Source organism: Lagopus leucura, unplaced genomic scaffold (assembly GCF_019238085.1).
Source record: "Lagopus leucura isolate 7727_CA_CO unplaced genomic scaffold, USGS_WTPT01 Super-Scaffold_806, whole genome shotgun sequence".
Lineage (NCBI taxonomy): Eukaryota > Metazoa > Chordata > Aves > Galliformes > Phasianidae > Lagopus > Lagopus leucura.
This window is the reverse complement of record NW_024962260.1, coordinates 271,288-288,437: the sequence shown is the minus strand read 5'-3', so window position 1 is coordinate 288,437 and position 17,150 is coordinate 271,288. Positions and strand designations below refer to the sequence as shown.

The 17,150-nt window shown below is 39.3% G+C and overlaps 1 protein-coding gene across 1 annotated transcript in view; it reads left to right on the top strand.

Moving 5' to 3' along the window:
• The first annotated feature begins 420 nt into the window (after nucleotides 1-420).
• CIT (citron rho-interacting serine/threonine kinase) overlaps nucleotides 421-17,150 on the top strand; it is a 69,581-nt gene continuing 52,851 nt past the window's right edge. Inside the window, exons 1-9 of the mRNA XM_042865722.1 lie at nucleotides 421-516; nucleotides 1,257-1,398; nucleotides 2,858-3,033; nucleotides 4,700-4,801; nucleotides 5,015-5,157; nucleotides 6,005-6,098; nucleotides 7,408-7,611; nucleotides 9,023-9,176; nucleotides 16,283-16,463. Of these exons, the coding sequence (XP_042721656.1) occupies nucleotides 421-516; nucleotides 1,257-1,398; nucleotides 2,858-3,033; nucleotides 4,700-4,801; nucleotides 5,015-5,157; nucleotides 6,005-6,098; nucleotides 7,408-7,611; nucleotides 9,023-9,176; nucleotides 16,283-16,463 (1,292 nt within the window). The remainder of the gene's footprint in view (nucleotides 517-1,256; nucleotides 1,399-2,857; nucleotides 3,034-4,699; nucleotides 4,802-5,014; nucleotides 5,158-6,004; nucleotides 6,099-7,407; nucleotides 7,612-9,022; nucleotides 9,177-16,282; nucleotides 16,464-17,150) is intronic.

Genomic DNA, 17,150 nt, shown 5'->3' with positions numbered 1-17,150 from the left:
TTCCGCCGGGCCGCGCCTCCCGATTGGTTGAGGAGAGGGAGCGGGGCGCGCGCCGGCGGAAGTGATGGTCACGAGGATACGCCCCGGCCGCGTTCAAACCTGGATGGCGGTAAAGTTGGGGCTCGCGCTGCCGGTGCTGAGGGGACGCGAGGCGGGAGCGCGGGCGGCGGTTCTGTGACGCGCGAACAGCGGTGCTCGGGCTCTGCCGGGAAGGTTCTGTTCTCCACCTACCGCCGTTCTCAGGAAACACGATTGTTTCGATGTTCTGAACGCTCTCGGCTGTCCAGTTGTAATAACCTTTGTTTCTATGGAAATATACCTGCAGCTTAGGTTCTCCTCCCACCTTCTTTATTCTTTTACTCCTCGCTCAAATGCCTCTCCTTTTTTCAGGTGCCCTTTTATACGAGATAGGCTACCGGGATGCTGAAGTTCAAGCACAGTGCGCGCACCACGGCTGACACGGGTCCTATGGAGCCCATTGCCAGCCGTGCCTCTCGCCTCAATCTGCTCTTTCAGGTAAAAAAATAACCACAAACATCTGTCTGCAGTTGGCTGTGCTCACCTCAGGTTTGTCTGTGTTCATCTCGGGTGTACCACAGCCCCGCTCTCGTTTGTGTGGATCTCAAAGCACACCTGTGGGTTTTGGTTTTTTTTTTTAGAGGAAGGGGTAAAGGAAGGAGATCAGCTGTTAAAGTTCATTTGCACGAAGTTGAGTTGTGCATCTGGTAATGTTTTAATGTGAGTGGATTTTCCCACATAAAGATGGAATATTGCATTCTGTGTTTTCTGATCCACATCCTTTCCATGGGAGGTACAGTTGAGAGTTTGTCACGAGGCGAATTTCCGCAGCCAGCTGCTGTTTGATCCTTTGAGGTGCAACAGCTTCTCCTTCTGGAACTAATATTGATGCTGATTGCTTTTGTACCATGAATAAAACATATGGTGAGGTGTCAAGGACAAGCAGTCGGATCAGAGCCATCAGTGGTTGTAGATAGATCCAAGAAAGCTGTGATCTGAGCTTTAACAACCTTTAGAAGATTGCTTTGTCTAAAGGTAAAGTACCTGTAACAGCCATTACGTTTAGAAGTCCTGAGTTGATATGTTTACCTCGTGCTTCTGCACTGTTATTTGTCTCATCTCTGAAATAGTGATTTTTAAATGAATAATATATAATCTGTTCTATACATATGTTATTGATTTGGGGCTTTTCATTGTTGTCTGAGACTCCATCTGCTGTTGCTTCTTTTTTATTCCAGGGGAAGCCACTCTTTGTGACTCAACAGCAGATGTCTCCTCTCTCCCGGGAAGGCATCCTCGATTCTTTATTCGCTCTTTTTGAAGAATGTAGAAACCCTGCTTTAATGAAAATCAAACACGTTGGCAACTTTGTCAAGAAGTGTAAGTGCTCCTTGGAGTAGTTTTTAGGTGTTGTTTTAAAAGATAGTCGTTAAGAACCTGAATATTTAAATTATGTTATAGTTGCTTAAATTTGTCGATGATTGTAACGTAGGACTTGCTTCTTGCTTTCTGTGGGCTGACTCAATATTGCAAAGGGAACCTTGGCATCTTACTAAACTTTATTTAGGTCGAGAAAGGCGGATTGCAAGTGGCTTTTGAAGTGCTGCAACTCAGGATGGATATTAGGAAAAATTTCTTCTGAGAAAGAGTGGTGCTGCGCTGGCACAGGCTGCCCAGGGAGTGGTGGAGTCACCATCCCTGGAGGTGTTCAAGAACTGTGGAAGTTTAGCATTGAGAGATGTGGTTATTGGGTGTGGTGGGGATGACATTGGCAGTTGGTTTAGATGATCTTAGTGGTCTTTTCCAGCTGTAATGATTCTGTGACTCTAATGTTCACCTTTCCTAGGCTGTATTATGTTTCTAGTTGAAGAAGCATTTTTTGTTAATGCTGCATAATGTTCCAAGTACATGCAATAGAATGATGTTGGAAGCAGGACAGATGAGGAAAAAAATACATAGGAATAATTTTGCTCATACTTGGTTCTTTCAGTGTGAAGTAGTAGTTTCAATTCCACGTTTTATCCGTATTTTGCATTGTGTAACTTTTTAAAGTAGCAATCCTGTACTTCAGAAATAATTCCAGATGGATTAATCAGCTAAACATTGAAAAAGTGCTCAAATACTTAAAATAAACAAACAAAAAAACTTCATCAACCTTTCTGTTAAGAAACACAAAAAACTGGGTAAACAGTGATCTATCATGCTCTTCGTAAAGTTCCAACCAGCAGTTTTGAGTTGAAAATAATCGTCTGATAGAGCATGAAGAATTTTTAGAATGCTCTACAGAGAGCAATTATCTGTCACAGTGCATAGTGGTTGAGACTCCTCAATGGGAAACCTAAAGTAACCTCTGAAAGAAACGCCTGTGGTTGTTTGTTAGACAATGGACTAGTGCCTCCCACAGGCAGAGGACTGAACCCTGCCTCTGGACTTGCAGAACTTGACTGCCTCAAGCCCTGATATTTAGTGAATGTGCTTCGTATTGGCAAGGGATAGCTGGAAAGAAATTAGAAACAAAAGAGGCTATCAACCTATGGTGTGATGAATGGGACAGAATTATGGTTGCTATGGGAACTGTCTTAGCATTTCCTGTTTCTTTTGTATGTACCATATTTCACTTTTAACTATGTATTAATACTGTCTTTTTTTAGTGTTATATGTACTGTTTTTTTTAAGAAGCATATTCTGGAATGATTTAACAATTCTTCAGAGCCTGGAATGAAAATATTCTGTTTTTTTTTCTTATTGTTGTTGTTTTGTTTTATTCCCCATAGCGGATGTTGTGTTCATTATGAAGTGCCAGTTAGCTAACCTAAAAATAAATGTCTTATTTTTATAGATGCAGAGACTATAGCTGAATTAAGGGAACTCCAACCCAGCGTGAAGGATTTTGATGTAAAGAGTGTGGTTGGCTGTGGTCACTTTGCAGATGTAAAAGTAGTAAGGGAGAAAGTTACTGGTGATGTGTATGCTATGAAGGTGATGAGCAAGGAGTCTTTGTTGGCACAGGAGCACGTATGTATTTTTTTTTCTAATGGCAGAGGAACCATAAACTGCAGTTTGATGGGCATTTTCTTTTTCTCACTGCTACTATTCTTAAAAATAAATCTTTTATAAATTTACAAATTTCATTTAATCTAAGTATGGGATAGGAAGAATAATCTTGTATTTCAATGGAGTAGTGTAACTGTGTGTAGTTTTGCTGTGTCTAAAAGCCATTGTCTCAGACCATGAATCTACTGAGAGAGGTGCCATGCAAAACAGGAAAACAGTCCTTGTCTCAAAGAGCTTATCATCTAAATTGTAAGGCTAGAAACAATACATGAAAAAAATTGAGTCTATTTCGATCAGCTTGATGAACAACTCAATATGGCTTAAATTTTCAGGTAATCTGTTCATTAAGTCCTTATTTCATTTTAAAGAGCGACATAGAATGTCGAGAGTGGATGTGATGGCAAACTATGGTGACTGATATTCTACAGAGAGCCTCTCACTATCTTGAGAGACGCGTAACTTGAAAACTGAAACAAAAAACCCCAAACAAACAACAGCAAAAAAACAACCCAGCAAGGTAATGATAATGAAGGCTGTTGCCACAGTTTGTTGAGAAATGGAAGTTAATCTTCCACTGATAAGAGATGGCCTGTGAAAGGCCTCATGAGTCTGTACAGCAATATCTAAATTAGCTGTTCCCAATATATGGCTGCAGTGAAGTTGTTCCTGAGATTCTCTAGTTTCCAGCATTCTTTGTGGCTGTCAGGAATGGAAATAAACTATAACTACTCTTGCTATGGCACAGGTTGGCAAGAAGAGCAAACTGTGTTGTTACTCACAATATGACACTCAGTGAAAGTAGGGAACAATAATCTAAATGAACTATCAGTATTTCTGTAATTTCTTCTTGTCCAGCACTATGTCTCAATAAAGGAATAGTTGTGATAACAGGATTTCAAGAAAAAATTGTATTTTAATATTTACAATGAGTTTATTACTAAATTCAACTGTTTACAAGGGTAGATAATGGCAAGTCAAGGGGAAATGGTTTTAAGTTGATTGAGGGAAGATTTAGGTTGGATATCAGGAAGAAGTTCTTTACCAAGAGAGCAGTGAGGTGCTGGAACAACTGCCCAGAGAGGTTGTGGATGGGGCATCAAGGTGTTCAAGGCCAGGTTGGATGGGGCCCTGGGCAGCCTGGTATTAGGTGTGGAGGTTGGCTGCCCTGCCTGTGGCAGGGGTTGGAGCTTAGTGATCCTTGGGGTCCCTTCCAACTCACGCCATTCAATGATCAGCTGTGAGGTGCTACCCTATAATTGTCCTAGCAACTTTTCTTCTTGTCTGAGATTAGTTTTATTTTATTAGGGCCAATCCAGATGAGGTCACGATTGCACTCCAAGCTGGTAGATATTTCACCAGTTTGAAAGGAGAGCTGACCTTTTCTTCAGGGACTATTCAGTGGCCAACAAACTGGACAACAGAAGGTGGGAGGGAACTGAAAGCACAAAGGAGTAATATTACTTTTTTAAAAGCACGCGTTACAAGGAAATGGTATTTAATGGTTTCTAAGCAATTTTTTTTATATAATGTCTTTGGCACAGGATTGCATCTTTCTAAAACCAGAGAATTCTAATGTATTCCAGCCCATTCTCACCAGCATATAACTGAACATTTCCTTTTTTTGTAGGTGTCATTTTTTGAGGAAGAACGCAGTGTATTATCTCAGAGTACCAGTCCATGGATTCCACAGTTACAATATGCATTTCAAGACAAGAAGAATCTTTACTTGGTAATGCTGTCTTTTTCTTCTCTATTCACTGTTCTAACACTGTTAACGTTGTTACACTTAAGAACAGTGTGGTGTCTGAACTGTGCCTATGTTCTGCAAATTTTCCAGTGTTCCATGCTACTCTTTGACGTGTATCCAGTGTGACATGGGGGAGTAGAATGGAATACCTTTGGTATATATAAACTATATCTCTTCCTCTAAAATTCTATGAAGGTTATGGAGTACCAGCCTGGAGGGGACTTGCTGTCACTCTTAAACCGGTATGAGGACCAACTAGATGAGAGCATGGTGCAGTTTTATCTTGCAGAGCTGGTTCTAGCCATTCACAGTGTCCACCAGATGGGTTATGTACACCGGTAGGTAATAACTGCTTTGCATTACATGTAGTGTTTAATCAGTATCATTCCAGAGCAAGTGTTCTGGAATAGAAAAACATTTTCCAGAGCAAAGGCTTGTTTTTTTTTTTTGGTACCAAGCAGTACAAGAAAGTAATGGAATTGTTAAAGTTGCTGTACCTGCTTGTTGAAAAGGGTGGTATAATATTTTGGAATAGTTAAATACTGCAAAACTTTCTAAAAATTATATCAAAGCATAAAGGCTACAACTAATTTGTATTGTTGATTTATCCCATTTGTTGATGGGTAGAATTGTACATTTCCTGTTTTGTAGATGTCCTTTTTTTTAAAGGAAGATTTATTCCATCCCTCCCGAGACTTGGGATGTGTCATGCAGTATTTCATCTTCCAAGCAGCTGTAATGGTTGCATTTAGATCATATAGATTGTGGCTTTCTAGTGTAAAGTGGCTGCCTGGATTTGAAAGGTGCATGGAGTAAGCTGAGTCACTCTGACTTCCTTATGTTACTGTGAAACTTCCAGTGCTCCATTTTCTGCCCGTTGCTCCTTTTATTGTTGCTTGCCACCTTAAAGAGTCCACCTCCATGAACGTGGCTCCCACAGTTTAGATATTTATAAACAGTTACGAGATGAAGGCATCTTGTGATGATGAAGGGAATTTGACCAATTTCATATTTAATTGGAAGCAGAACAGCAGTGGGAAATCAGACTCCAATAGTAATGCACTGTTAAGGTTTTATGCAGCTGAGTATATGCTCAAGAGTAGCTGAAAATGGAGTTGCTCTTGTCTACCTATGACACTGGGGAAAGACACAAAAAGGCACTGATTGCTTTCTTCTTGCTTCCAGAGATATCAAACCAGAGAATGTTCTTATCGACCGGACGGGGCACATTAAACTGGTAGACTTTGGGTCAGCTGCCAAAATGACAGTAAACAAAACGGTAATCATTCAAGTTTTGTCTATGACTTGTATGGATATTAGTCAAAAAGAGAAAACTAACTTCATATGTGTTGCTTGATTATATCTTCTTCTTTCCTGTCCAGTATGGAATCTAGCTGTGGTGACATCTTTCCAGTTATGACAGGCTTTTCAAGCATAAGCTTGAGTATCCTTTGCAGCTCTCAGTAGACGAATATTTGCTTATTTGAGTTTTAATACATAAGAAGGGTAAAAGCAAGTCTGTTGTCCAATGGTGCTGCACTGCAATACCAAATCATCCTTCTAGAGATACTCACAGGTATTGAATTATGTTTAAAGAAGGATGTGAACTTATAATTGTTTGTAATTGGACTGAAAATTATGTTTGGTGTAACTAAGGTGGCATAGTTTTGAAGACAGAGGAGCTCTTGATTAAAATGAGTCACATTCCAGCATTCTGAAATCCAGCTTTGCTCACAAAAAAGCTCTGTATTCATAGCTGTGAAGAAGTTGAGCTTGTATTTATAAGATGATTTTAAATTCAGGAAACTGCATGCAATTTCAAGTGATAATTTCAATTAAAATAGATCTAAGTGAGCATATGAAGTTATATATCAGATCCCTCACTTGTTTCATGATGTTTCATGTCTCGTAACATTTTGTCAGTATTGTGACTCTTTATACTTTGTTTTCCTCATTCTTTGTCAGTGTTCTCTGCATTGCATTTTCCTGTATGGTTTTTTCCTTCGTGTTACTTACCTTTTCAGTCTTCTTCAGGTTTCTGTTAATATCCCTGCTGTTTTACTCTTTTCTGCCACTCGGTGAAAAAAAAACTATTGCAGTTCTCATTTCTGAATTACCTCTTCCAAACATTGATGAAATTTGAACATGAGCTGATCCTGAACACAAGGCAAAGAGGCAGGGATGACACAGAATGGAACAAGGCCAGGGAACATTAATGTTTAAATGTGACAGGTTCTTTTTTTTTTTCAACCTTCAACTGTGATGTTCCCATTGATAACAGAGTGCTCAGGTGTGCATGCTGCTCAACACGTCACTTTTCTGTAGCACTGTTCTTTTTACAGTGCTGCTCTTTTAACATCAGCTGTACGTGGCTTTCAGTGACAGCTCTAATATTTGTACTCCTTTTTTATATCTAATAATTCTTTGTTACACTAACTACAGTGTTTTGCTTATCAGTCTTGGTTACAATTACTTAAACTTTACCTGGAGAGCTGAAACCGTGTCTCTTGTCTCAGGGAGTTTTATTACCACGATCAATGAACAGAAGTGCTGTAAATTCACTTGGAGTGTATTTGCTTCTATTCCAGGTAAATGCCAAGCTGCCTGTTGGCACACCTGATTACATGGCACCAGAAATGTTAACAGGATTGAATGGGGATGGCAAAGCTTCTTACGGTCCAGAGTGTGACTGGTGGTCCTTAGGAGTCATTGCGTATGAAATGATTTATGGAAGATCTCCATTCACTGAAGGAACTTCAGCAAAAACTTTTAATAACATCATGAATTTCCAGGTAGAGATCATTGCTTTTATGTTGCTGGGGTAAAAAGGCTGTAACTAAAAACTAAATGTTTTTACAATTGAAAAAAGAAGGTAATGTCTCTTACTTTGTCATGCTCATATAAAGTATGTATACTTGAAATGAAATGCTAAAAATCTTATATATACATCCTCATATTGTAAATATGAAGTGACTTTTTTATAATAGCTGTCAAAAAAAAAGTTTCTGCAATACATGAATTAATTTTATTTTTTTTTGGTCCATTTTTGGCAATTGTAACAGTAGCATCTCCAAAATAATCTAGAAGAAGGATTGAAAAGGTGATTTGATAAAGTTTCCTGGTGATACTAAATGCTTCTGGTTGGTAAAGTAAGGGCCAGCTATGAGGAACTGAGGACTTGAAGATATAGAGTGTATGCATACTAATATGTCAAGTAAAGTTAAATACATGTAAACCCCATGTGTGTGAAAGGATAGGTATCCCAACTTTAAACAGTGGTGGGTTTAAGTATTTTGATGTTATAATCTATAGGAACATTAGTTTAATTCTTAGAAACTGAAAAAGAAAAATAATATAAAGTGGTAGGAGTTTGTAGGAAAGAAAAAACAATCGTGCAGCTGGGAGAAAGCAAAAAGAAACAGTTCTCTCTTTTGGTATGGAAGTTAGGGGTGTTAGATGAAAGTAATCAGCTGCAACTACAGAGCAAATCAAAAAGGGCACTTCATGTGGGACGTGGCAAAGTTCTCCCCAGCGTGATTGTTGGCAGCTATTAAACATTTATATGGGTGCAAGGAGTGATTAAACAAATTCATAGAAGAACACATTGGGATCTGGCAAATACCAGGACATCATCTGTGGTTCAGAAAATCCTAAGCCATAAATTCCTGGGAGTTTGAGAGGATTTTCTGTGGATCTGTCTTGCTTTACTCTTCTAGATCATAGGATCATAGAATGGCCTGGGTTCAAAAGGCCCACAGTGCTCATCAGTTTCAACCCCCTGCTGTGTGCAGGTCACCAACCAGCAGCCCAGGCTGCCCAGAGCCACATCCAGCCTGGCCTTGAATGCCTGCAGGGATGGGGCATCCACAGCCTCCTTGGGCAACCTGTGCCAGTGCCTCACCACCCTCTGTGTGAAAAACTTCCTCCTAATATCCAGCCTAAACCTCCCCTGTCTCAGTTTAAGACCGTTCCCCCTTGTTTAGCATGGTGAACTGGTCTTCTTTTTGTCTGGTCTGATACGGTCATTCCTGTCTTTTTCCTGTACCATAATAAATTTATATCAAAGTCTATTTGGAAAATATCCACGGTATTTTGTTTTTTCCCCCTCTTTGTGTGTTTATTGCCTGATGCATCTCAGTACATTGAAACTTAAGACTCTTACTGTTTTCCTCCTAAGCAGAAATTCTTTTCTTTCTAACCCAGAGATACCTGAAGTTCCCAGAGGACGTGAAGGTTAGCAGTGAATTTCTTGATCTGATCCAGAGCTTGCTTTGTGGGCAAAAGGAAAGGCTGGGTTATGAGGGACTCTGCTGCCATCCGTTCTTTTCTAAAATTGACTGGAATAATATCCGTAACTGTAAGTAAAATAACATTGCATTCATAAACAGTTCCTGATTTCTGGGTAATGTGAAAATCTGTACAATGTCAGTATTTAAGTGTGTTTGATCTGAGTCATTGTTAGTAATGAAACAGGACTGTGTTCAGGAGCAGGTGTTTTTAACAAAACAATTTGTTCTGGTTTTCAGACAGGATATGTTAACATCTCTTAGGTGAAAATTGTATGGTAAGGTGAGGTTTCATATGTTTCTGTATGAATTTCTGATGCAATTGCTGTATTACTGCGAGCACTAGACTGGAAAATCACAATGGCCTTTACATGTCTTTCCTCAGATTAAAAGGCATGTGTGTTCTTCAGGCCTTTTCCACCTCAGTTTGCTCCATTTTGGCACTCTGGTATATTTTTATTGTACCTTTATCTTTCTTTCTTTCATTACTTGCTATCCAACTTTTAGATTTTTTTTTTAACCTTCTGTAAGTGATAAAATGTCAGAGGTCATAGGGAACATTGGTGGTTTTTTCCTCTAAGTTAATGTGACTAATATATGGCTACATATTTTGTCAAATATCTACTCCTACCAGTAGGAATGGATTAAAATCACTGAAGCAGATAATTTTCTAAGCAAAAAATTGTTTGTAACACTGGGGGAATAATGGAATTTAGTATTTGGAAGTACTGAGGCACCAGCACCATTGTAAAAGCAAGCATTTTGCTTCCTGTCGATGGTCTATGAGTGCCCAACTTTTGTTGGGTGCTATTTTAAGTTACTTGCTCTGTAAGATTATCTGTGCAAAGAACTTGTCTGCTTTGTATTCTTAATCAAATATGCTCCCCTGTATTAAGAGCAATGATTGTGCTCTAATTTTCATGAATTGCTAAGCCAACGCTTCTGCTTTTTGATGACTATGTCAGCACTTCAGCTGTCAGTTCCACAGTATGTTTACCTGCTTTTCTGTTGATTCACTCATTTTGAACTTGTGAAACTGCTGCTCTGTTAAATGCCATTGTTTCTGCCCTTTGAGAGCCACTGAACCTCAAATGAGAAATCTTTCTTATAATTTCAGCATGTATTTCCCAGGCTTCAGCTTGCTCTGCACTCTTTACCCAGAATCCAGTCTAAGCTACCAGTACCCATTTCTGAAATTTTTGTATTGTATTTTTATCATATCTTATATCTGGAAAAAAAACCAGTATTTAGGAAAAGTTCTGTTGTTTCCTTGGCAATTGCCTGTCCAGCGTTGCCACAACTGCACAAGTTAATTTGAGAGTGTTTTGCCATTTCATGTGATAACAGTGATTCTGATGGAACACTTCTGCCGTCATTATAAAGTTTGAAGTAGGCATTTGGGATTTAAAAACATCCTTTTTTTGCTCTGCAGCTGACCTGTGGATTGCATCATTCCCTGTAATATCCAGACCTACCTACAGTGAAGATTCATGCAGTTTTGACCCCTGACTTGGCTGTTACGTCTTGTACATCACAAAACCTCTCTGTAACTAGCACAAAACACAGCAGTCTTTTTGCTTTTAGTAGCAGATGCAGTGTATTGCCTATTGCTTTGCTCTCTGCATGGTTCTCTATCTGCTGGTCTATTCAGGATGGTGTCACTATCGTTCTATTCAAAAGCCTTGATAGGCTCTTCCTGAGCTGTCTAAGAGCTGAAGGTTTCTTTCTTATCTTCAGCCCCCTGTGACAGTGGTATTTAACTGGAGCAGTGGCAACCTGAGGAAGCTAGGAAGCCAGCAAGTGTTGGAAGAGGCCACGGGGTTTTGATTTAGACAAAGGAATCTCATTTCCTTAGGTTAACAGTGTGAGATTTTGGGAGATTTTGTATGAGTTTATCTCCATCAAGTCAGGATTAAATAAATTCTGTGTCAGCAAACTGATTTCTTTCTAGTCTATAAAAGCAATGATGTTATTTATATTTTGGACTGGAAAAGGTAGGGAAAAATTGGTACCCATGCCTTGCAAGTGTTCAAATTATCACTGGGCACTCCAGAATAACCATTTTTAGTGCATCACTTTAGGTTATGAAAGTGTCATTTCAAGTAGTTTTTCAGTGTTACATTTTGTTGATAGGGTAACCTCTGAAACATTTGACTTTTCAGTAGACTCCTTCCCAAAAAAAACAGTTGCCTTTTAGAAAAGCTCCATTCTTCCTTGGAATCAAGCAGCACAGGCCTATAGAAGCAGCTCTTAAGGTACAGAAACAGAGTAATCCAGCCATTAACCAAAGGTGAACTTTGAATCTGTCTCAGCAGGAAATTCCTTTCTTCCTTAGAGTGTTTTACTGAAACATGTCCATGGATCTTGCTTTCTGTTTTTGCTGATTTCCCTATTTAACAACTTCTAAAACATATTTTAAGAAATCTTTGAGTAGCTTCTTTTGATTTCTTTGATAGAGTTTTCTGAAAATATTTTGGATTTTTATTTGCCGAGAGCGAACGTTTCCAGCCGTGTTTCAGCTAACAGATCAGGATTTTAACTGGAATGTTGCTGACTGGACTGTCTGAGTATTTGATAAGGATCTAGAATCAGGTGGAACTTAGAGAGCGACATGTCTGGCTTATTGGCAACAAGGCTGCAGGCCTGAGAATTTTGTTAATCACATTTCTTGTCTGAAATCCTGAAATAGCATCAACTGTTCGACTGGAAACAAAACATCTGTCTTATAAAGGTTACCTGATAGATGGTCAGAAAGATGTGCCATAATCTACGTGATGCACATACGTATAGCATAAAGACTCTTGGACTGCAGTCGAGGAGATCTTGAAATAGGAAAAGCATGTTTAATCTTCCATGAGGAAACCAAAGAGACGAGAGGAAGAGAACAAAAATCTTGAGCAAACTGGAAAACCTCAGGAAGTGTTGAAGGGTGATTTTCGGCTGTTATGAAACAGGCAGGAACTCAGATCTCTTTGCTCGTAATTTGAGGCTCATCCTTATAAACCCCAAATTGTCATTCAGTATGTTAACAGTTAAATTCTCACTTAGATGTTTGCTGTCAGAAAAATGTGTTGACTCGTCTCTCTAAATGGAGATCACTTTCATGTCAGCTGGAAGATGACTTTTATTAGCAGAAACATATGTGTTGGATCATTGCCTTGAGAGAACAGAAAAGATGCTAAGACATGTATAGATGGGTTAGAACTAATACAATTCCATTGTTCAGATGGTCTTAGACATAATATCCTTAAATTATATCAGTCAGACCTGCTATGTTCTATTTTTATTCAATAACACTCTACTGAAATATGCCTCTTAAAACGTGAGAGTAACACCTAGGCTACTTGAAAAGGCTCTGCAGATGCTTCTCCCCAGTAAGTATATATAGATCACCTTGTATGTCAAGAAAAGACACATTTTTATTCTTCAGAAGTGTTCTTACTTCCTATAAATTTCCTTTTTCATCTTCCACTGTCCCCTGGGAACTGCACTATCTCTTTTCTGAATTTGCATGAAAATATTTTGAAAGGAAGGGGAGACACAATTGAGGCAGTGTTCCTTGAACTAGTCCTAAATGCACCCATCAGAAGGGAGAAACGCACACATCCATCCCCCAAATAAAACAAACAATGAAAAGAATCTTTGTTTTCGTAAGGGACATTTTATCTCATCTTCATGATAAGCTGGTTAAAGCACTGCATCATGTGTGGGGTTTAACTTAGCAACCCACAACACCCTCTTTTCCTCGAAAAGTCATGCTTTGGAACAGATGGAAGAGGGTTACATCCTTCCACAAGTGGGGAGGTATCTAGGCAAGCAATTGGCTTTTTTTAAAACATGCAGTTCCTTGCAAGATACTTTAAATGGTAAACAGAACATATATATTCATTTGTAATATATCAGAAGCAGGAAGAGGTCTTTATACAGTCTGTAAGACTAGAAGCATCAGTTCTGCTGCCTTTTTGACTAATAGTTTTGCCTTCCTTTTGAGTGAGCCTGAAAGAAGTGCAAATCTTTCACCTTGTCAGCAGTGATGACATGATTTCTGCAGTTAGCTCTTGGAGGCTTATCTTGACCTCCTCTGAAAGATTCTTTTAAAGAAGGAACTGATAAGCACATCTATGCATTTGCATTCACTAATCTTCATCTTGTTCCAACAATATGATAATTAGCAGTCCTTTGATTTTAAGTAAGAAATAATAATTGTTATTATTATTAGAGATTGGCTGGAGATTTTGTCACCACGTGATCCTCGTTTGAGAACCAAATTGCTCATCTATATTAGCTTGTTTTTACAGGTCTGAAGTAAATGGTTCTGTAGGGATTTTGGACATCATGCAAAGGACCTTTCAATCTTAGGAATAATGGCCCATGAAGAAGCTACCAAATAAACAGAATGGATCTAGCTGTTCTTCTTTCCCTCAAGATATTCCCTCTTACTCCTATGTGTGTATGTGTTTTTTTTGGTTTTTTTGTTCCCCTTCAGTGTACTGAAAAAGTTCTGATTCTGATGTTCACTCACTGGTGATGGTTCAGGACGACTTAATGTACTTTTTATACTTTATTTTGTTTAGTAAATACAAAACAGAGAGCAAAAGTATTTTCAGTATTTTTCAAACAGCTTTCACAATTTCTTTGTTCACATCTATTGAACGTTTGAAGAAACTGTAAACCACTTTGCTCTTCAAACTCATTTCCTGCCAGCCCCAAAGATTTGGTTTGTCTTGCATTCAGTTTTTCATTTTTGCAGCCTTTATTTCCACTTAGCCTGTTTTACCATTTTATGTGCATGCTGATCATATGCATTTCTGAAGTGTATTTTTCTCTATGCAAGTAGTTTGGCTAGAAATTCTTGTTAGGAGTAAAAGATTTTCTTTTTAATGGTCATGTCTAAAGATGACTCTATAGAGCTCCTTAGCTTACTTCCAGTGAAAAGTAAGACCCTAGATCTCTCTTTAAAAGCTGAAATTAACTGTCAGATTCTGAGGAACACACAATAGGGGTGATGCAATGTCAGACAAAGGTGGCCCTGTTGGTTTTTGTTACCTCTTTAAGAAAGATCCTAGACTTTCCCAAGCGAAGTGAATAGTTTGCTGTTTGCTCTGCTACTTTGCCTCATCAACTTTATCTGCCTCCAAAGACAACATAAAAAACCTCACCGCAGCCCCTTCCGTTAAGAGGATGCCCAAAGTTCTTTAAGCAGAGCTGCTAAACTAAAATACTGATTTTCTGCAATTACCTTCCTCTGCTATGAGTTACCAGTAATTTGGGGGTTATCTTTGCATTGAAGATGAAATACTTACGAACAACATTCTGTTGCTTACATGTTTTTAATCTTTTAAGAACACATAAAGAATAGCTTGGCACTATCTTGACAGTAAGGGATTTTTTTTTTAAGTGCAGATCCTAATAAAAAGTATGTATTCCAAAATTATGTTTACAATGTATAGATGTCAGTATTATATTGGATCTAAATATGCATTATAACAGCAGAACTTAATAATGAAAGCATAATATTGACAGAAACTTTAATGTATGAAACCAGTAGGTAAAATTGCTTATTACTGACCCATTTTAATTTGTGTATTTTCCCATTTGTCTCATTCCAATGTACTTGGAACTGCTGTACGTGAGCAGCATTCAATCTGCTCCATGGAATTTCTTTCCTCGTCCCTGCTTGGCAGCAGTGTCAGAATGGCTCCTCGGAGAGCTGCTAACAAAGCATGCGTGTGCAGCTGTGATTTGATGCTTTACAGGGACGTTTTTTGGCTATCGATGCTGTTCTGGTGGGTAGTTTAAGCATGGGTTTGTCTAGAGAATTAAGAGTTAAAAAGCAGGCTGTGAAAGGCTTGGCAACCTAGAGGGAGCTAGCAAGCTCCAGCCATGACTCATTCTGCCTGTGTCAGTCAGATAAGCATCAGCATCTGTCACGAATGCAAGCAGGTAGGGTTAAACTCGAGCATGCAGAGAGTGAGGAGCAGGGAGCCTGCACTGCAGGGGTTGTAATGTTTGTTCCTGGTTCTTCAATTCTCATCAGCCCCTCAGCTACAGGAGATCTATACTGGCTCCATGGTAACGGTTTTAGCACACTACACTTCCATCAGCTTGTGACAATGGGCTGTGTTCTAGTTACAGACTGAAGAGCTGTCTCCTTCATAGAGGAAAAAGGAGATTAGTAAATTTGCTGTGAGTGAGGATCCAAGTGATGAAGGGGGAAAAAAAAAAGGTAGAAAATGTGCTTTAGGGAGGTAGGAATTGCACAGCAGGATTTTGCATTCATTCCCTTCACACACATAGCCATGCCAGCAGGTAGCTGGGGTGCTGCACATCATTGAGAATAACTCGTGCTTTTATTCTGTTGGTTAATTAAACTGAAGTAAACATTAAAAAAATCAGCTGAAATTAAACAACTGCTTAGCAACTGAAGTGGTACCAATTTAGAAATTATAGTAAAAAATAGACTGTAATGCCTTCTATATATACCTCTCTTCAGAGCTGATTGTATCAGAGCCAGACTGCAGTGGTGTCCCAACAAGAGTTCCAGATCTTTAGCAAGCTCTTCTGGATAAATGAAATCTTGCTGGTATTTCTTCTCGTCCTGAAGACCAGTTCGCTTTCAGTAGCTGTAATTTATTAAAACCTTCCGGGAGAAAGACCAGTTATCTATTGATTAGAAGCCCGTGCTGGGCAGATTTTTGGTAATATTAAGGGTAGATATATTATCCCTTAGCTAACTAGCAAAGAATCAGGCTGCATTCTCACGTAGTGGCTTCACTAACTGGATAGGTCGGAGACATTTTCTAGATGAATCGGAATTGAATTACCTTTAGCTGTATTATGGTGATGATTTTATTAGCCTCGTGCTTTGATTTGATTCATTGTGTGTCTGGTCAGAAAACAAAAATAAATCCACACACACAAAAAAGAAAAATCTCCTACCTATAACTCCTTTTAATCAGTGTGGGAGATACTCTGCCTGCAGAGTGGTAGCCATGTTGGTAGCTGAAGGGTTAATCTCTTGTTGCTGTAATACGATTTGAGAGCAGCAGCTCAGTCTGCTTGTGTTAGCAAGATTAAAAGCAGGAGCTGCAGTGCCATTGCAAGCACTGAATGAGTGGGACTGTTGCAGAGTGAACTGTAGCTGAATTTTGTCTTTTATCCCTTCTTTTTTCACCAGCTCCTCCCCCCTTCGTTCCTACTCTCAAGTCTGATGATGACACCTCAAATTTTGATGAACCAGAGAAGAATTCGGGGGTTTTATCCTCTACACGGCAGTTGAACCCGGCAGGTTTCTCGGGTGAAGATTTGCCTTTTGTAGGGTTCTCATTCATCAAGGCACTGGGGACCCTCAGATCAGAGTAAGTACAAATTATTGCCTAGGTGGATCTGACCACTGAAAAAAACATGAAGGTTTGTTACAGTGAAGAATGATGTACGTGTGGGGAAAAAAGCTGTTTTAACTGGCCTGCACTGTGTGTTAGGGAAGCTGCCAGATTCTGGCTTTATCTGTTGCTGCTGAGGCTGGTGCATGTCCTAGCGTTCTGTGATTTTTGGGGTGAGAGAGAAGGGGATCAGAGGATCGATTCTAAACCAGTTGTAATTAAAATTGTTGTTCAGATACTTTGAATTAGTTACTGCTGTTAACCAGCGAGCAGTAGGTGATTGCATTTTTGGTACTGCAGACCACAGAAAGAAGGAAAATTCTAAGGAGTTCAGAGATGGAAAAGCGGGGAGGGCATTTTAATGGGCTAGAGAGTGAACACCACAGTGCTGGGGATGTGTTAGGCTGAATTGGTGATCCACAGAAATGGAGCTGCACTGATCTGGGAATATGCAGTGCTAGGTTGGGGACCGAGGGAAGGAGCTTGACGGCAGCTGACTGTGCTGCTGGGTTGAGTTAAATGTGAAGGCTGGACATTGCTGTGTTGTGTGCTAGGAGACTGGAGGTTCAGGTGAAGTATGCATGGTATGTCTTTGTGGAGAAAGGTGAAAATCTAGAAAAAAGGCTTTTCAGTTGTAAGGAAATGTGATTTCAGAGGGAATGG